This window comes from Trichoplusia ni, chromosome 1 (assembly GCF_003590095.1).
Source record: "Trichoplusia ni isolate ovarian cell line Hi5 chromosome 1, tn1, whole genome shotgun sequence".
Lineage (NCBI taxonomy): Eukaryota > Metazoa > Arthropoda > Insecta > Lepidoptera > Noctuidae > Trichoplusia > Trichoplusia ni.
In genome coordinates, this window is record NC_039478.1 from 15,980,726 (window position 1) to 16,000,494 (window position 19,769).

At 36.0% G+C, this 19,769-nt stretch overlaps 1 protein-coding gene and 1 non-coding gene across 2 annotated transcripts; one reads left to right on the top strand and one right to left on the bottom strand.

Annotated features, from left to right (window-relative positions):
- Positions 1-623: 623 nt before the first annotated feature.
- LOC113500532 lies at positions 624-16,699 on the bottom strand. The gene is made up of 3 exons (XM_026881722.1): positions 12,289-16,699; positions 8,316-8,445; positions 624-828 (listed from the first exon to the last, which is right to left on the bottom strand). Exons 1-3 carry the CDS (start codon positions 16,697-16,699, stop codon positions 624-626), a joined length of 4,746 nt encoding a protein of 1,581 aa, XP_026737523.1.
- Trnaa-agc lies at positions 8,345-8,417 on the top strand. The gene has a single exon. It is a non-coding gene; the product is annotated as a tRNA-Ala (tRNA).
- Positions 16,700-19,769: the final 3,070 nt, after the last annotated feature.

The following is a 19,769-nucleotide window of genomic DNA, read 5'->3' on the forward strand; positions in this document are numbered from 1 at the left end:
ACAAAAAATCTCAGAACTTTCATTCTTTAATAGCGCTTCTACGGCTTCTCTGATTTTTAAGGTTCGGCATCATATCAATCTACTCATAACGTAATATTGCCTTGTCACACAATTTTAAAGTTCACCTTTAAATAGGAATTAAAAAAAAAAATACAGAAAGGTTCTCTTATAGACAAAAGGAGAGGTCGAATTATATAAATTAATGACTTGTAACAATAACATACAGTAAATTCCCAAAGAACATCATAATCCACTACAACAACACTACCATAATAAAAGCGAACCACAGAAGAAAAACAGCCCATAAAGTACCAACATTAGCTGTACTTTTTACATTAACTGCACTTTGACGTGACAAGCTACATCAAGGCGTCTAGCTGTTTATTTCCGTAGCATTAGACTAACACTGCAGTGAACGAGTTTATAACAGCCTTAAACGGCTACTTGGAGAGTAATAAGAATGTAAACGGTGATGTGATACTAACAAAAGTGCAACGTGTTGGAAATAATGGTAGGAGCGTTTTGTTTTAGGACTTTTTTAGGATGTTTCTAATACGGAAATGGTGTAGTAAAATATCATGATAAAATATTAAAATTTGCCTAACACTTTCATAGAATGAACATTAATCAGGTCCACTGCTAGACAAGGTTTCCCAATGTTGTGCCACTACACCCAGTCCTCCGCCTTCCGCATCCAGTCGAAGAAAACTGTATGCTGAGTAGTGATCTCCGTTCAAGAACTCGTCTGCTCCAACTGCCATCGGTCTTTCGACAGATATAACCTTCTGCCACTTCAGTGTGCTAGCTCTGCATGCTATGACAACGGCACTTGAGTGTGAATAAAAAACTCTGTTTAGGTATAATTTATGCTAGACAAAAAATTCTCTCAACATAAGATTTTCAAAAAGATCCTAATAATCAAAAATATTCTGCTTAAAATAAGCTAGAGCTATGCTAGTGTCGTGTAGATCAGCGATACCAGTCGGCATCAGCGCGATCAAAGGACTCTGAAACCTATTGAAAGAACAAAGTATTCAATTTTGCCACTGCGTCAGCTCATGATTAAAGACTATGTTTGGATCCAAAACTAGACGGGAAACACGATAAATACGCGTGAGTAAACCGTTGTATCATTTGAGTAATAAAATTATGTTGGGTATTTTACACAAATTAATAATTAATCACAATTCCAGCATAATGCCTTCTATTCATTTGCTTCATCATTCGTAACACAAATTATAGCATAATAAATTCAGAAAACACAACTAAACAATTGAATTCAGTTCGTTTGTAACTTGTTTACAATTTCCAAAACATAGACATTAGGTTTTTGTTTGGAAATGAACAGTTAGTAACTGTTCAACATTTATGTTCAACTGTCAAACTGCTTAGTGGCGATACGAATTCAGGTGGTCTGTTGCACTTCGGTCTATGATATTCTGAGTCGTAAATAATATATTTTATTTGTAATCCTATTAATATTATATATATAAACGCGAAAGTTTGTATGTATGGATGTTTGTTTTTCTTTCACACAAAAACCACTGAATGGATTAAGTCGGAACTTGATGCACGGTAGTTAAAAATAGGATAAGAATGTATTTTTACTAAAAATGTCTGACTGGTAAGTGGCTTATTAAGGAACATATTGAAGATAAGATTATATAGATATATTTCTGTAAAAATGTGGAAAAGCGGACAAAAGTATTTTTATTTTCAGAAAATTCGATGTTCCGTATGGCTATTCTTTTATTCAAATATCTATAATAAATAATTCATCCTTGGTACAGGATTGCTTAAAAAAAAAACTTCATGATATTTAAAAATCACGTTCTGTTATTAACAAACTCAGTAAACCTTGACCGTTTGACCAGAAGGTATTTCCAGGAAAATTTCGTTAGAGCTTAAGAATAAAAACAAAAAGCTACTGACAGGACGGTAAGAATAATAGCTCGGGGAAGCACTGATTTGCCGTTTTGAATTGGAGTCCCGAAGGGAAGAACTTTCGTTAAAATAAACGTTTTGTTGAACCGAAAAGGTGTTATATACTGAAGTCTTTTAAAAATTGTAGCAGTATTTAATTTTTTCTGAATGCAATAAGAATTAAGAAGCTGAAATCTAATATACTAAGTTTTACTACAACTTTTTTTCATCCACATGGCAGCTGTTAGTTACGAGTATGTTATAATTGTAATATTTGGCGTTTTTTTTTAACTTAAAAATAAAATCAATCTTGATGAAATTTGAAATATAATAGCTTCAACTCCAAATCCAGTCAAGTGCTAATCAGATCTACATTACCTATTTTTATATAATGGACATAATGTACATTGCCTGCGAAAATTTCAACCTCTGTCTATTTATGAGCTACACGCATACTTGCAAACAGCGGAGCCTTGATTCTAAAGTTGTGCTTTAGCATTTGAGGCTAGTTTGACATAGCCGATGATCCACTTAAGTAACTAGTAAAAGCCATTTACATCATAATACGATTACATTAAAACAACTATCTAAAAAGCCCCAAGTGGAACGCACCAGTCAAACAGGAACTAACTATAAGCTTCTACCACAACCAGATTATTCTATCCCAAGGTTTATCTATAGTTGTGATGAGAAAATCGTGTTCTGGTTAACAGATTAGGAACAACTGAGTTATCAGTAGCATTCGAACAATGCCATTGTTGGGTTTATTGAATATTCTAATACGTTGAACTTCTCACTCATTTGTTGTGATCGAAATAGAGTTCGGAATTATTTTCGTTTATAATTATTATATATTTCGTGAGGTAGAGTATTTATACTGAATAACGTAACGTTTTACTCGCGTGTGTTTAGGATTTTTAATCGATTTGATCGAATTTGATCGAAACTGCAGACAGTTTTGGTGGCAACAATAGTACAAGAGTTTTAATTAAGAACAATTAAACAGATAATTTTATAGATGGGAAATTATTAATTTAAATTGTAAATTATTAACGTGTTTAATAAATTATTTCCGCGTTCGTTTTTATGAGTTAGGTTTTTAAAAGATTAACATCTGGGGAAAAAATAATAATATATACTATATTTTAGTTTGGCGATAAAGCAACTTTAAACCACGGTTAAAATATAACATAAGCGCACAATTTTAACATACTATGAAAAAACAAGTGCATTTTATTGAGAGTTAAATTAGTACTATACTTTAGATAGTGCAACTTTACCAAAATGGTAATTACTGAGAGAATGTAACGCAAACGGAATTATATGGAAATTGACACAAAGGTAGAATATTCAAACAAGCACATAGACTCGTTTTCATGAAAATTATGAAGGAAAAATTTTAATAGATCCTCGTTTTGTGGTAAACGTCGTATGAACTTTTAAAGTTTTTCGCAGTTGTTATAGCTTTAACCAAAACCAAAAATAGGTGTTCTTTTTTTGGCCCTCGACAGTTTACCGGAGATATTATATTGGCAACCATAAATATCATTATAATTAATACTAGCCGTGTATGCCTCACAAATGGGCAGTGGCCTCTCTTCATATTCTTTACTGGTTTCTCGGAAGTGTAAAGGAATTAACAAACACGGTAAGCAACGTGACGTGTCGTCGGTTCGATCCCCGAATAGAACAAACTTTTGCTGTGTGATCTATGAATGCTTGTCCTGTGACTGGGTGTCTTGAATATTTGTGAAACTCCACGAATCACAAACATTAAATTCCTCAATGCGTGAGAAGCTTTTTTCTTAGATTTTCTTTCTTATATTGTGCCTGTAGTTGTATCTGATTACATACATATATTTCTACACTAAAAACCGTTAATTCCATGTCATTATTTTAAACCCCTATAGTGTCCGAATCATTTCGATGTTCATTTGTCCACTCAGTGATTTCAACAAATTCTAACGCCAAAATAAAGTGAAATACTTTAAAACGAGTGTCATTTTAAAACGATTGCTGGTAAACACGAGCAGTGCTAAAACAAATTTGTTTATTTTCGTTGTTTATATAAGTTTTATAGTATTTTTTCGTGTCTCTTTGTGTTGTGTCCGTTTTTTGTGATGCGGGCGGATCTACGCACTGGTTCACAATATAGATTGAATTGACTGTTTGATTTAACTGGAGTTCACTGGAGGTAGTATGGATTGTTTGTTATCGGTACATTACGTTATTGCAACTTTACGTTTCGGCTTACATTCATCACATAGTATAAAATAATGTACTTAAATAATGTTACTTTATTGTTCCGTAACTAAAAAGTCATATATGAACGAAACCCTATTACCAAGGCACAGAATTACATGTATTTAAAACTCATTTATTAGTAGAGAGTTTAAAACCATTGACCTAACAGAAACTTAAATTCAATTAGAGTTTGATTTCGAATAAAAAATCATTTCTAGAAAGAAATATCATATTTATCGTATCCAAGAACAAAGGCTTCGTTTATTCAGATATTCCTCCCGAAATCAGAGTGCTTGTGCGTCCGAGATTTATTACCGTAAACGCACCTGATACAAAAGATTTTAACAAAAGCAGAACGCATTGGGGATAATCAAATGTTACACTGTGTACTGAGTAATATGGTTCACTTAGTTTTATTTTGTTGTTAAAATTGTAATAAGTAGTTCTCAAATTTTGGTATGTTAAAGTCAGGACCTCGTTTTAAGTGATTGTGAGTAGTTAAGTGTGTTGTTTGTCAGTATTTGCTTACCAATTAAACACAAACCGGTAAAGTGTGAGTCGGACTTGCAACTTATATCTTTACCACATAAGTTATGCAGCAGCTAAAAGTGAAGAGCTATCGTAAAAAGTAGGTATGTATATATGTTATTTGGTTCTTCTACCTGAGCGGCAAAATTCAGGAATCACAAAATTGTTAATCTAGAAGTGAAAATGGGCCGGCCATGTCTGCAGACGGACAGACGGTCAATGGAGCAGACACGTGTTGGAGTGGATACCACGTTTAGGCAAACGTAGTGTAGGACGCCCTGCGACACGATGGAGAAGGTGGCTGGAAGCGGATGGATGCATGCTGCCCAAGACTAGGGATGCTTGTCGCTCTTTGGAGGAGGCCTACGTTCAGCAGTGGACGGCGATAGGCTGAGATGATGAAGTGGAAATAAAATCCTTTAAAAATAATTACACAGATACACTAATCAAATCAAGGTACATTAGTCAGGAACAAGACAAGAACTTCTTGTTTTGTTAAACTTGGGGTACACCATCATCTATTAAATAAAACTGTTTGCAGTAGTAGAAGTGAGATAGCACATTACACAATGTAGAGCGCCGTCTCTTTCACTGTATTGACCTTATTTTAGGAGCTGAGGTCTCCCTGTCTTGTTGAACTTATCTACAGGGAGTAGTTTTTTACTCGTTGACAAAGTTCGTCTTTGTAAACTTAGTTACCTTTGTTTCACTAATTATCTCTCGTATAAATCTACGAACGCAAATAAAACAATTAGTTTAAACTGTTTAAGAGAATGTTTAAGTTTGTTTAAATAAAAGCAGGCTATTTAGATTGAACGGTATTGTTTGACTAAAGAGTCGCTTTGTAAAGTTTATGATTGTTCAAATACGAACAGTCATGTATTCTAAACAAAGAGATTTAAACTGTTGAATATTAGAGCCGAATTAAATATTTGTTAGCTTCAGTATTGTAACCCATGAAAGTAAGAATTATAATTTGGTTTCATTTTTTCAATCAATCATTTCAGTCTATCTATGTCCTTTGCCGGACATAGGCCACCCCCAATCTGCGCCATTTTAATTATAATTATAATCTTCGAAAAATAAACATTCATTCAACTCATATAAAAACTAATTAATAAAAATAAATTTAATTAGCTCTTACATGGCTCTACAAAAATAATTCACTCATAAAACCATAATTCCATTGAGTAACAAAAGTCACGTTACTAGTCGACCGAAAAAAAAAGAATTAAAAAGTTTCTCCTTAAAACTCATTCGCTTTGTCCAGTATGACCCAGATCTAAGTTTGCTAATTAGTACTGGTAGCCAACATGTATGGAACTCCAGCTTCCCAATGGTAACAAGTTGCCCCTTTTTACTTATGCAAAGTTAAAATTACATAGTTTTCTTTTTCATCACGCCAAGTTGAAAAGGGGCATGAAATTATGAGGTTGTATTTGCTTAACGTTGGGTGCAGCGAGTGTGTTGGTCTGGTATTTTATTTTTTATATTATCATCTCGAATTTGCCTTAGGTTTTTTATTTAAAAAAAAGGGGAAATTAGGTTTGCTTATTGAGATGAGTGGTTTTGTCAAAAGTTCGCTTTGTTTTGTCATGATGTTTATAGTTAAATACGAATTAACGTAAAATACTTTAAATTAACAAAAATATGAAAACACAACAAAAGGGGTAGGTGTACCTCAAAAACAATTTGCGTAACAAACCAATCATGTCCACTACCGTAGCATTTTCAATTTAAACTGTGTCCCTGCGCTTCGAACCTATCTTTACACGCTAGCTATCCTTTACCAATTACGCACAAAAGAGCAGGACAGGTATAAGCTTTTTGGTTGACATTCAAGTAAATTTACTCAGAGCTGTACCACAGCTGTGTTGGGTGTTGGTACATACAAAAGCAAAAGTTTCGGGAGCTGTGTGCGGGCGACAGACTCGTAATTAGACAGTGTACCTAGAAAGAGGGGTGAGGATGAAATCCTTTGTGGAACTATATATATCAGGAGACTGTTTCGTTAATGTTCAGTCCAGGAGAGGTTGTGATCGAAAATATAAGTTCTTACGTGGAACCTTGTCATATTAAATATCCTTCCATACCGTACATGGACGTAAAGCTTTTTCCAAGAAAATAATATTCTTTTCAAAAAATGAATGTTCATTTCAAAATACATATACTAGTATCATCAGCTGACAAAAATTTATGGGAGTTTTTTTTTATGAATTAGGAAAATGTAATCAGGAAATTATATTTTGTACTATCTTTTATTTAGTTTTACTAGCCCCGTTGTGTGCCAGTTAGTGAATCTGTAATTAAATCTTCTGTCCCATAGACCGGTTTCCGATTTAACTTTTTAAAGGACCTGAATATTTCGTGATAATGAAATGTTATGACATTAGAGTTGATCTGAAGCTGGAGCTTTAAGGAAAATCTCTAAAAATCAAAATCGAGTCAACATTCGTTTGAATTGTCTTTTCGAGTTAATTTTATACAAAACTGTATCGGCAAATAGTTTTGAATAATTTATAGAGGTTCAAGACACAGCCCTCGTTTTTATTTAAAAAAAATTCAATCAATCAATCAAAATGAAAATATAATTATGCATTTATTAAATAATCCTGGACTATAAAACAAAACCCAATTATAGACCTTAATTGATCTATAATCATAATTCTGATAAAAATGCAACAATATCACCAACATCAGGGCAGTTAATTAGAAATCTAGAATTCTAGACTAGTCTCAGATAAGCCGGTTTCAGTTTACATTAGAATACCTGGAACAGTCGTTACTGATACTGGAAGTCTAAAATAGACTAACTTATGTAATCCTAAGATATTGATACTCCTTTAGTTTCAATACTGAACAATATAGATAGCAAAAGTAAACCATACGGTGAAGAAAATAAGATCCAAAATTTATTGTTTGTTAAAATTTAATTGAAACATGATTGGATGTTGCCTTATGAAGATTTGCATTAATGTTTTTACCAAGTAATAAAATGTTTGTATTAATGAATCTAAAAAGACATTATTGCAGTGTCTACAATGAGATAGCGCGGTAATAAGCTTTTGAACATTCAATATACGGAAAAAATCATAAATTCTTGAAAATAAAGTTACAAATAGTTCGTACAACGCCCAATATTAATTTCCACAGATGAATGAATAGGAATCTGGAGTTTTCATTTAAAATCTATTTTAATCAAGACAGTCTAATATCTCCAAATCTAGTCGAATCTGTTCTTAGTAATCAATATTTCAGGTTTAAATTTAGACTTAAACTAATTTAGCATTTAAAATACTTAAAGGTGTATTCAATTTCATTTCCTTGCCGAAATATGAATTACGTCACATAATCGTATAGCAAACATTGATTCATAAGGGACTACCTAGACTTATTCGTATATTATTAATAGCTGTCCCAGAAAAAGGTTTGTTTTGCCATAGTACAGAAAAAGTAGTAAAAAGTAGTCTCAGTAGTATGAAAAATAGAAAATAGCCGATGGCCGATAGACTAGAATGAAACTATCCTTATGTTACTACTTCCAAGTACATTGTATGTGTGCAAAGTTACATGACGATCGCTAAAGTATTTTTAACAAATGAATCACATACACCACATACCGATCAACTAGTTCGCCGTTCTTGACACCGGGGGCGTAGCTCAAATGGTAGAGCGCTCGCTTAGCATGCGAGAGGTACCGGGATCGATACCCGGCGCCTCCAACTCCGGGATTTATGTTAGATTTTGTTTCTGTGACATTTGAAAAATGCATTTTATTTTCTTTGTATAGTAAAAATCATTAATTTAGAATAATTTTAAAAACCACGTTTATTTTTTTGAAAGTTCTTTCAAATTTATTTGAAAGAATTTTCATTTCTCTCTGCTTTGCTATATGCAAAAAAGCTACCTCATTTCATTGGCCTAGCCTTTTCGGAACTATGTTGGGGTCGGCTACCAGTCTAACCGGTTTCAGCTAAGTACCAGTGTTTTACAAGGAGCGACTGCCTATCTGACCTCCTCAACCCAGTTACCTGGGCAATACGACACCCCTTGGTTAGACTGGCTGTCAGACTTTTTCAATCTTCTGACTACCTGTAACGACTGTCAAAGATGTAGGAATAACAGCCGGGACCCACAATTTAACGTGCCTTCCGAAACACGCTATGACAAAGATGGTCACCCATCTACGGACCAACCGCGTCAAGCATAGCTTAACCTGTGATCGAATCACTTATGCGGTCATAGCACAGCCACGAGCTCCTCATCCGCAAAAAACTACCTGAATTTCTGGTTAAAGTGGGGAGCATGACCAGCTTAAATTGGCTACCTAAATAGTAATGTATGTAAGTCTTGTCATTTTGATTTCCTTATCTAATACTAGCTGACAGCTACAACTGATAGTAAAAATATCATGAGAGTTGCACAGAAGAAACAAAATAATAGATGTAACAGCTCGATCATTGCTACGATTGATAAAACCAAAACATGGCTGAATAATGTGTAGTCACCTCTTCTCCATGATGTTTGCAGGATAAAGGTGACACATATAATACCACGTAATCTAGCAGCGAGGGAAGGAGACCAAATCGAATTAAAACAAAAACATAACATAAGAATTGAGTGTACTAAATTATAATATTTGATTTCTTTATTGCGGATATAATGCGATATGATGTATAAAAAATATATATATATTGTTATTTATATTCGTGATAAAATAAAACTAAAATATCGCAAATTAAATATAAGGGTTGATCGTAGTGTTTTATGTTTTTATTTTTGTATGCTGTTTCATATAAAAATAACAACAAAAAAAATCGGGTACTACAAAATATACTAGATCCAAAAACATTGACTGCTGACGAACCCATAGTGTAAACAAAACACTTAAAAAATTTCAGATATAAATGTAACTTCTTACTCTACATTAGAAATCTTTAATACATAATATCTTTTTATTCGACAAAAAAGTAGTCTTAAAAATCTGAAATCTTTCTCGTTCCTACTCAGAACATTTTTGAAGAAAAAAAACCTTAGATAATCATAATAAAAGTGAATATAAAACATTTTTCAAGTCCACGAATGGAAATAACTGATTATAGTCCGAATACACGTCCACAAAACTTTTAAACTATTTATTTTACTCGAAAAATCCAGTCAACGTTCAAAAAGTATTAGCGATGAACATCTCAACGTACAAATGGCCAGGGAATCTACCGCCATCTTCAAAAGCGATATTGTAGTAGCCGTGCAAGCGGGATAGCACTCTACACACCGCGTAAGAGCGTCTCTGTCTCAAAATATGCAATAGTCTTACTTTAAGTCATGGTGAATGGTCTCTGTGCTTTTTTACTTTTAAACAACCCAAGTTCGTTGTTTCGTACAAGATAATGGCGCTACTCGTTATAAATCTTATGTAATGGCTTAAAAATAAACAGTTGAGAATCGCTTAGGCGTTAGGCCAGTACCCCGAGAACGAACGGACGAAATTTCAAATTGAATTTTTCGTTCCATTGCGTATTTATAACTATGTGTGTTTCTTTTGGTTTAAGATATGATGTGATGGAGTGTTAAGACGATTGTGTGTGGTTTTATCCGAAAGCTATCTTTGTGTACATGCCAATTTTGGTCTTAATTTCCTAATTTTGGGATTATAATGCATATTATACAGCATAGTAATAAGCTATTTTAAATCAATTCATGTACCATTTAAAAAAAAAATTGTATTTTAATTAAATTTTCGTGGAATCATAACTTTACTTTGACCTATATGTCCAATGGATTCTGAAAACTATGTTTATTCGACAGATTTTTATTGAATGTTATAATAAAATTTACTACACTTTACAATATCCATATGATTTAAGTTATTCAAAAAAGGTTAAAAAATATCGCTTCATTTTTAATATTAATCTCTTTTGCTTTACATTTAAAAACAAAAACAAAAATCTGTTAACTACTCTGAACCTGAAACTTTTCAAAAATCCACAGAACGAAAAATCTACGCAACCAAAGTTCATCAATATTAAAAAAAGGACAAGAATGTATGCACCCATGTTTTATACCGAGCGACACCACGCGTTGCATCCGTGCGATTTCCGGAATTGTCACCGCTTTGTTGAAAAAACAAAGGGTTCGCAACAACAGCGGCTTGCCTCATTCGTAAATAATGAACTACTGAGTGAGTGACTGAGTAATCCCACAAAAAATATAAAAGTTGTTTTTTTTTGTAAGATATATATTTTGTAATTGGCCACTTAAGAATTGGGCGTATCGCAGGATGGCGGGATGAAATGCACAAAAGCTACGTGTCGCAGCTAGGGAGACTCGAATGTCCAGCAATGGACTGTGACGGATAAAGGTAATCGTGGTATAAACTAACTGACGAACATTTTCCATATCCAAGGACGTCGATAATAACGTAATTAAAAATATGTGGACAGGAAATTTTTTAAAATCTACCCAACTTCTTGGCAAAAGCACCCTACAGCTATAAAGGTTACTCCTGCAATGGTTACAGACAGCAAATAGTAGAAAAAATAACATCCTATTCCGAGTCTGTGTTTGCTTCACTAAATGTTCTACAAAGCTAAATGCAAGAATGTACTAATATTTTGTACGGTCGCTCTCAGTTCCGCTTCTATTTCCCAAAAGATTATACTGAGGTAACTACAGCATCGTCGTTTGCTCAGATTATTAGGTCCTTGGAGCATACCGATGTTTTCTGGAAGAAATTTTAAATTTCGAGGAACATTTTGCCCTATTACATTTGGCAAATTGATCGCATCATCGTTTGGGTAGACTTTGATTTGAATTTTTTAAATAAAGAATATTACAATATAACGTTCGGTCGAAATCGAAATCGATGACAAGTTACTTTTGTATATTAAATTCTATAGTTGTCGCATAGTACGTCCCGAATGAAGTAATTTAAAAATTCAAAAGAATATTTCTTCAAAACTCTGTGTTCAGGTCATAAACGACAATACTACGACGCCATTCCCGTTTTCCTCAATTCGAATCTAAAAAAATACCAAGGTAAAGTTGTAAATTTGTATACGTCCCTAATGTCACTTGTGATAAATAAAACACTAGGATCCAGAGAAGACAAATTTAATGAAACGTAGCCGCGGTGTCATTCTTTGCTCGAAAATCTTAACACCGCGATACAGAAAGGTGACGTCACAGTCATAACGCCATCTTTTGAATAATGATCAAACTACAACAACATAAGTTATGTATAAACTGTCATAAAAACATGTATTAAAATATTGTAAAGAAAATGTAACACTAAACCATTCATAAAACTTGTACATGCCACCCACCAAGGACATAATGGCGTTATGTCCTTTCACAAATTGCATAGATACCACCCACCATGAGGTCAGGGGCAAATCTAAATAATAACTAAACATCTTAAATTCTTAAATTATCGTAACGTGAAACTTAACTAACATGAAATGAAATCACATCATTTTGCGACAGGCAAGATACATAATTTTGATGTAGGTCTTTTAATAAGTGATCCGTTACACTTGAGAGTTACTACTCTTGTAACCTTGTCCAAACCAGGGTGTCTGTCTACAACCTTACCTAAAAGCCAACGGGCAGGAGGCAAATTATCCTCCTTGATCAAAACTACATCTCCAATATTGGGTTCTGGAATATGTTTTGTCCATTTATAACGCTGTAACAACTGAACCAAGTACTCAGCAGACCACCGTCTCCAAAAATCTTGCAACATGCGTTGAGTAACCTGCCAACGTCTCAGGTTACTAATGTTTGAGTGTTCATAATTCCGTTCAGGAACCGCTATCAGAGGCTCACCAATCAGAAAATGACCAGGTGTTAAAGGCGTAGGATCTGAGGAATTGTCAGACAACATTGATAACGGCCTGGAATTGAGGCAAGCTTCTACTTGAGACAACAGTGTAGACATTTCTTCGTAAGTAAGTGTTGAATTACCTATCACGCGTTTAAGGTGGAACTTCGTTGACTTCACACCGGCTTCCCACAAACCACCAAAATTCGGGGAATGAGGTGGAATAAAGTGCCAGGAGGTGCTGTTATTGCCCAACCACTCTCTAATTTCTGCAGCTACGGACGACTTCTCCGCTGCAACTAAATGTCTAAGCTCCCGGGAAGCACCAACGAAATTCGTACCGTTGTCGCTCCAAATGTCTGCGACAAAACCGCGACGAGCCACAAATCGTTTGAAGCCGGCTATGAAGCCGTGTGCTGTCAAGTCACTAATGACTTCTAAATGAATGGCCTTGGTTGCCATGCATACAAATACGCAAATGTAACCCTTGTGCGATTGGTGACCTCGACCCTTTGATGTTCTAAGGTTGATGGGGCCAGCAAAATCTACACCTGTATGGTAGAACGGTCTAGCGGGAGTGACTCGACTTTTCGGCAATTGACCCATAAACGGGGTTTGAGTAGATGCCGCGTACCGCTTACACTTAACACATTTGCGGACATAAGCCTTAACCTTATTCTTGGCTGACAATATCCAATACTTTGTACGCAAATGACTCAGCATTAGTGTTGGTCCTCCATGCAAAGTCATTTTATGGGCTTCATCAATGATTAAATCGGTGAAATGTCTGTTAGATGGCAAGATGATGGGGTGTTTGACAGCCTCATCCAAATTGGCATTTTGAATACGTCCTTTAACACGAAGAATACCTTCATCATCAATAACTGGACAGAGACATCTCAGTTTGCTTTTAGGTTTCACGCTTCCTTTCATTCTAATATCCTTCATTTCTTCATCAAACTCTTGCCTCTGAACATGTCTTATACATGTTTTTGTTGCGTCTTGTATTTCTTCAGGAGTTAAATACTTGTCATGTCTTTGGCCACCTTGATCCTTCCATCTCAAGACTCTTCTACAATATGCAATCACCCGCACTAACCTTTGGAGAGTGGAATACTTTGTCCATACAGGAACTTCCTGTTGAGTTTCAGTCGCGACGTGCACCTTGATTGTTCGTTTCTCCGTGTTAGTGACAATTGACTTTGGTCTTGAGTATTCAATTGTCTCTTCATGAAGCCACGGTGGTCCTTGACTCCACAGTGAGCTACATGCAAGTTCCTGTGGTGTCAAACCTCTGGATGCAAGATCTGCAGGATTATGCGTTGATTGGACATGCGCCCAATGTGAGTTGTCAATGCGAGAAAGAATCGTGGAGACTCGGTTTCCAACGAAAGTAGTCCAATGACTTGGATGTTTACTGAGCCATGCTAACACGATTGATGAATCAGTCCAAGCGTGTATATGAGGAGGTGATATCTTCATCACCCTAGCGACTTCAATAATAAGTTCAGAGAGTAAGACTGCTCCCATTAACTCCAAACGCGGAACTGACTGCTGCTTAACCGGTGCAACTTTAGTTCGAGCAGTAATTAAATTAACATGAATTTTTCCTTCGGCATCAATGGTTCTGACATACACTACAGCAGCATAAGCGGCAATTGACGCGTCGCAAAATCCATGTAACTCCATCAATGAGTCGTCGGCTTTCGTATTAATCCATCTCGGAATGCTGATCTTATTCGTCTCTACAAGGCTTGCACGGTAAGTTTCCCATTCGCTAAGAAGATCTGGAGTTAATTCTGCATCCCAGTCTAGACCAGAAAGCCAGAGCTTTTGGATGAAGATCTTCGAGATAATGATGCAGGGTGCGACCCATCCAAGAGGATCAAATAGCCGGGCGATGTCGGAGATTACTCTTCTTTTGGTAACTGGAAACTGCTGTGGAGGAAGTTGCACTGAATATTTACATTCATCACTCTGACGATCCCATGAAATTCCTAAAATTTTCACCACTGAATCCAGCTTGATATCCCTTTCCTGCTCTTCCTTCTGCTTTGTCCTTTCAGCATGACCTTGAATTCTCTCGTTCAATTCATTGCAACTGCTTACCCATTTCTGTAGTGGAAATTGACCTTTGGTGAGTACTTCTGTTAATCTTTCATGTAGATGTAATCCTTGATCAACTGTCTGACAACCTGTCATTAAATCATCGACGTAAAAGTCATTTTTTATAATTTCAGATACGTCAGGGTAACTTCCACCTTCGTCGATTGCTACTTGTTGCAATGATTTCACTGCAAGGTAAGGAGCTGCTGCTGTACCAAAGGTAACTCTTACTAATTTATATTCCTTTATTACAGATTCCGGATCATCACGCCACACTACTCTCTGAAATTCCGCATGTTCAGAAGAGACCTTCACCTGTCTGTACATTTTTACAATGTCAGCACAGAGACTTATGGGATGCATTCTCCATCTCATAATGATATGACGTAACGGCGGTTGTAACCTTGGGCCTACCATGAGGTCATCGTTAAGTGACACTCCATTTAGACCTTTCATTGAAGCGTCGAACACTATTCGAACCTTGGTTGTTGTTTTGTCTTCACGTACCACGGCGTGATGCGGTAAATAAACAGCTGAAATATTGTTAAGCTCATCACTAGGTACAGGCTCCATGTGACCAAGGTCGATGTACTCTTGAAAGACTTCAGAATATCGAGCTTTGACTTCTGGATTTCTCTTGAACTTATTTTCAAGCAGATGGAATCTTCTTATTGCGAGATCTCTGGAACTTCCGTATTGACATTGCGGATCTTGATCGCGGAAGGGAAGATTAACTACATACCGACCCTCTTTATCACGGTGAGTAGTTTGAGCAAAAATGTTCTCACAACGTTGCTCCTCATCAGAAAGTATTTTCTGATCAGGTATGACAGACTCTATTTCCCAAAACTGTCGCAAAAGTGCGTTGTCATCAGCCTGATCTGAGTTGCTGTGAATGACATAATGACAATGTATAGGGTCATCACTTGTTGAGATTTGTCCAGAGAGGATCCAACCAAGTACAGTATTCTGAGCGATAGGTGCGTTTGGGGAACTCTTAATTAAACCATCTCTCAGAACTTGGCCATATATTTCAGCACCTAGTAAGATGTCTATCTTACTTGGTGTGTGAAAATCTGGATCCGCTAATGTAATCTGTGTCAGCTCCGGCCAACTGAACACCTCTAATTTTTTAGATGGTAAAATCGATGTTATGCTGCCTAAAACAAAAGCATGCACTTGGATACTAAAACTAGGGTCTAGGCGTGAGTGAATAGTCACTGTGACTGCATACTTAGAGGCAAACGCGCTCTTCTCGCCGCCTATTCCTGATATTACCGTCTTCACTGGAGTCTTTTTTAGTCCTAGAAGCTGCACTGCTGATTCTGCTATGAATGATGCCTGAGATCCTTGATCTAATAGCACTCTCAGCAGTTGAGTAGAGCCACTTCTTGTCTGTGCTTCGACAAGAGCAGTAGCTAACAAAACTTGTTTAGGTAAAGACCCTTTTGAAAAATATGATACTAAATTAGAGGGTGACGATTCATCTTCTGAAAACGATGCCTGAACTCTGGATACCGCTGATTTAACTTCAGTTGCTATGTGGGAGTTTTCATTAGGGACAGCTGAGTTTGAGACCGACTGAGGATGTAGTAGTGAGTGATGTCTTCGCTTACATATACGACATGAGCCATTATGACGACAAAACTTAATAGAGTGGTTGGAGTTTAAACAATTGAAGCATAAACGCCTGGTTTGTACAAAGTTATGACGAGCTTCATAACTCTCCTTTGCAAACTTTTTGCAATGTGCAATTTTGTGACCTTCCTCGCAGAATGGACAAGTCACTTCGTTAGGTTTATTATCAGTACTAATGACATGGTGCGTTGTTGCTTTCTTAATAACACTAGCAGTAGGTTTGTTTGTCCCGGCATTCAAAAACTCGAGGGCCCGGAATCTGGCTTCCAAAAAATCTTTGAATTCCAAAAGTACGGGTAACTCATCCTTAGAACTCAATTTAGTTTCCCACTGTTTTCGAGATTCAAAATCTAACTTTGAGCTAATAATGTGAATGATTATGATGTCCCACGTACTGATGTCAATTCCTAGATTTTTCAGACCATTCAGACATTCCATAGTTGTGTCTAGTAAACCCTTAATGCTATTTGAGGACTCTATTATATTAGCCTGACTTAATAAGCGCTTTAACAAGCAATTGGAGAGAAATCGCTTATTATTATATCTACTGTGAAGCAACGACCAACATTCTTTATAATTGTCTGAAGTGACTGCAATATGCCTGACAAGTTGTTCTGCTTCTCCCGACAATAAACCTTTTAAATAATGCATTTTTTGAACATCTTCTAAAGTATCATTTTTGTGTACTAACGATGTGAATAAATCTTTAAATGTTGTCCACTCCGCATAGTTACCAGAAAACTTTGGAATGCATATTTTTGGTAACTTAACACTGTTAGATGTTGAGTGGTCATTTGTCTTTGACTTCGGATCTGAACTATAATAACCAAATTTATTTAAAACCTCTTTCAATTGAATTTTGTGGAAAATGTACAGTTCTTCGGTAATATCATAAATATCATCTACAAAATATTTATCAGATTTTCGCTGAACATCTGAAGCATTCTGCACTATGTTATTATGAGTTGATGAAAATTCCTTCCACAAAGCTTCAAGTGATTCTAATCTAGTTTCAACATATATTTTGGTTATTCGATCTTTAGGCGCCTTTTTAAAGTTTATCTGAGCTTTTTCTATAAGAACCCTTTTATCATTTTGCAATTTATACATAGCCTCCATGACTTTGAATGTTCAAACAACAAATAATTGAAATAATTCAATGTTAAAATTTCGACTAAGATAAAATAACCACCAAAGACAAATTTCCACTAATAATAACAGACACAAATATCAATCAGCACACAAATAGTAATATCCTAGAATTTATACTAAAGATATCCACGATACTGAAAAAATTATTAAGTCCAATAATTTTAGAAGACTACTTTCTTCTATCTTGAAACTTGCACATTAGCAAATAGATAGTACTCACGACTTAGTCTTTAACAAACCACACTGGCACTAGCGCTGACTCCAACTCCGTGATGACTGCGTTGCCCCAAGAACGGGCTGCCTGCTGCGCTATCGCACAGGTTTCACCTCCTCTGCTGGTGCTGATGACGTCCAGCAACCCTGCGCCAACTCCGCTCCACTGGCCCTGTCCAGTTCAGGCCACCCTGCGCCGGCTGCTGATCCACACTCCCCGGCTGCACACCACTGGTCACCACTGCCTACTCCACTCTTGCACACTAGCTTGGGTGAGCGGCGCTTCACGGCGATCCACCCTGGTCTCCACACCGAGATTCACTTCAAACACTTCGGCACTGATCACTCACTTCTAGTTCACTTTATCCGGCTCGAAGGACCATGTAAATTTGTATACGTCCCTAATGTCACTTGTGATAAATAAAACACTAGGATCCAGAGAAGACAAATTTAATGAAACGTAGCCGCGGTGTCATTCTTTGCTCGAAAATCTTAACACCGCGATACAGAAAGGTGACGTCACAGTCATAACGCCATCTTTTGAATAATGATCAAACTACAACAACATAAGTTATGTATAAACTGTCATAAAAACATGTATTAAAATATTGTAAAGAAAATGTAACACTAAACCATTCATAAAACTTGTACAAAAGTACCAAAGTGTAATCGTAAAAATGTTCTAGTCATAAAATTTCCGTCAGTTAATTTGTACCATCGAAGTAACAACTCTAAAGGTACTTACATTTTTGACGGTATCGTTATGGCTCAAGTTAATGGCGTTACGTGATACGAAGATTTGAGTACTCGATTGAAGGTAGTACTGGAAATTTAGATAATGTTCCCTTGAGAACTATTGAAGATGGTTTTGAGAATTCTTCGTTATTATGCAAATACTTATAGATTAACAGGAATAATTACCAAAATATTAAAGTGAAATGGATGATTTTGCAATGAGATTTTTCCCGCTAATGTCCCCCTCTTGCTATGGAGATATCTAGATCACAAAAGATCAATCTGCAAACAAGCACGCATACCACCTTGTTTCACAGATGTATCTATCCCAAAGAACGTTGCAAGAGGTTATTCAATGATCAATACTTGGATAGGAACCATGTAGTCGATTTTGAAGAAAGCAGTTTTTTTCATAAAATGTGTCTCAGAATTAAAGAAAAATATGTGGAATGCTCACTGTTTGTATCCCAACTTATTAATATACCTGCTTATAACTTGTACCAAATCTTCGAAGGAGGAGGAAAACAAGCGTCATTCCCGTTTCCTTAGCCGAAACGAGATGACACCTTGAGTAATAGTCCCAGTATTCCTGTCACATCAGACCTTCACATAATTTTTCTTCTGAAAAATATCGTTTTTACGATATAGCTTAGTCTTTTGTTTTGTTCGAATCGTTGTTTCGAGATTTTATTTATTTGGTAGCTTTGATTATTTTACAGAGCACAAGGAAAGAACACGAGTAGAAAAAATCAAATATGTTTAACATTATTTTCGTACCTGTGTCGTGATTGACTAGAAGTTACACGTTGGAACGATGTAATCCATCTAGCGCTTGTAACTTGTCTATAAAATTTATTTTTCGACGTACTTCCAGAAATACTCTGTGACGCAGTATTGACTATGACTAAAGGAAGCTTGTTGGGAGCGCTTATCATGACTTTATCACAATTAGCAGACACTAGCAGTTATGGGAGAAACAGACTCATCATTATCATGACGCTCACAGACTCATCACAATCATCAGCCCGTCTCAGCCCACTGCTGGATATAGGCCTCTCCCGTGATACTCCACTGAGCTCGATCTTCAGCTTTCCTTCGCCGATCTCTGTCCACTGCTTTGCAAATATCGTTACTGTCTTCAGGGCAGGTTTCGTACTTTTTCCCTGTGTATTTCTAGAAAAAAACTTATATTTAAAACTAGGATTGAACATCTTTCATTTTCCCTCACTGTGGTCAACGTGGGCAATTACATTAAACCTATTCGTGTCCGCAAAATTTAAACCTAAATCTACATTAAAAGTCAATAACAAATAGAATACGTGAATGTTAAAACGTGGGTCACGAGACTTAAAAATCCGAATCTAATTTAAAATTATTCGAAAATGCAAAAAGCCAACGGAGTTTACAT

Excerpts from the sequence above, each read along its gene's own strand:
- LOC113500532 (XM_026881722.1), bottom strand. The coding sequence starts at position 16,699 with ATGGAATGTCTGAATGGTCTGAAAAATCTAGGAATTGACATCAGTACG. Across the intron at positions 8,446-12,288 it reads TCCTGCCCGTTGGCTTTTAG|AAACAAAATCTAACATAAAT; the intron begins GTAAGGTTGTAG and ends CAAATGTCACAG. Across the intron at positions 829-8,315 it reads AACGGCGAACTAGTTGATCG|TGCCGTTGTCATAGCATGCA; the intron begins GTATGTGGTGTA and ends TTCACACTCAAG.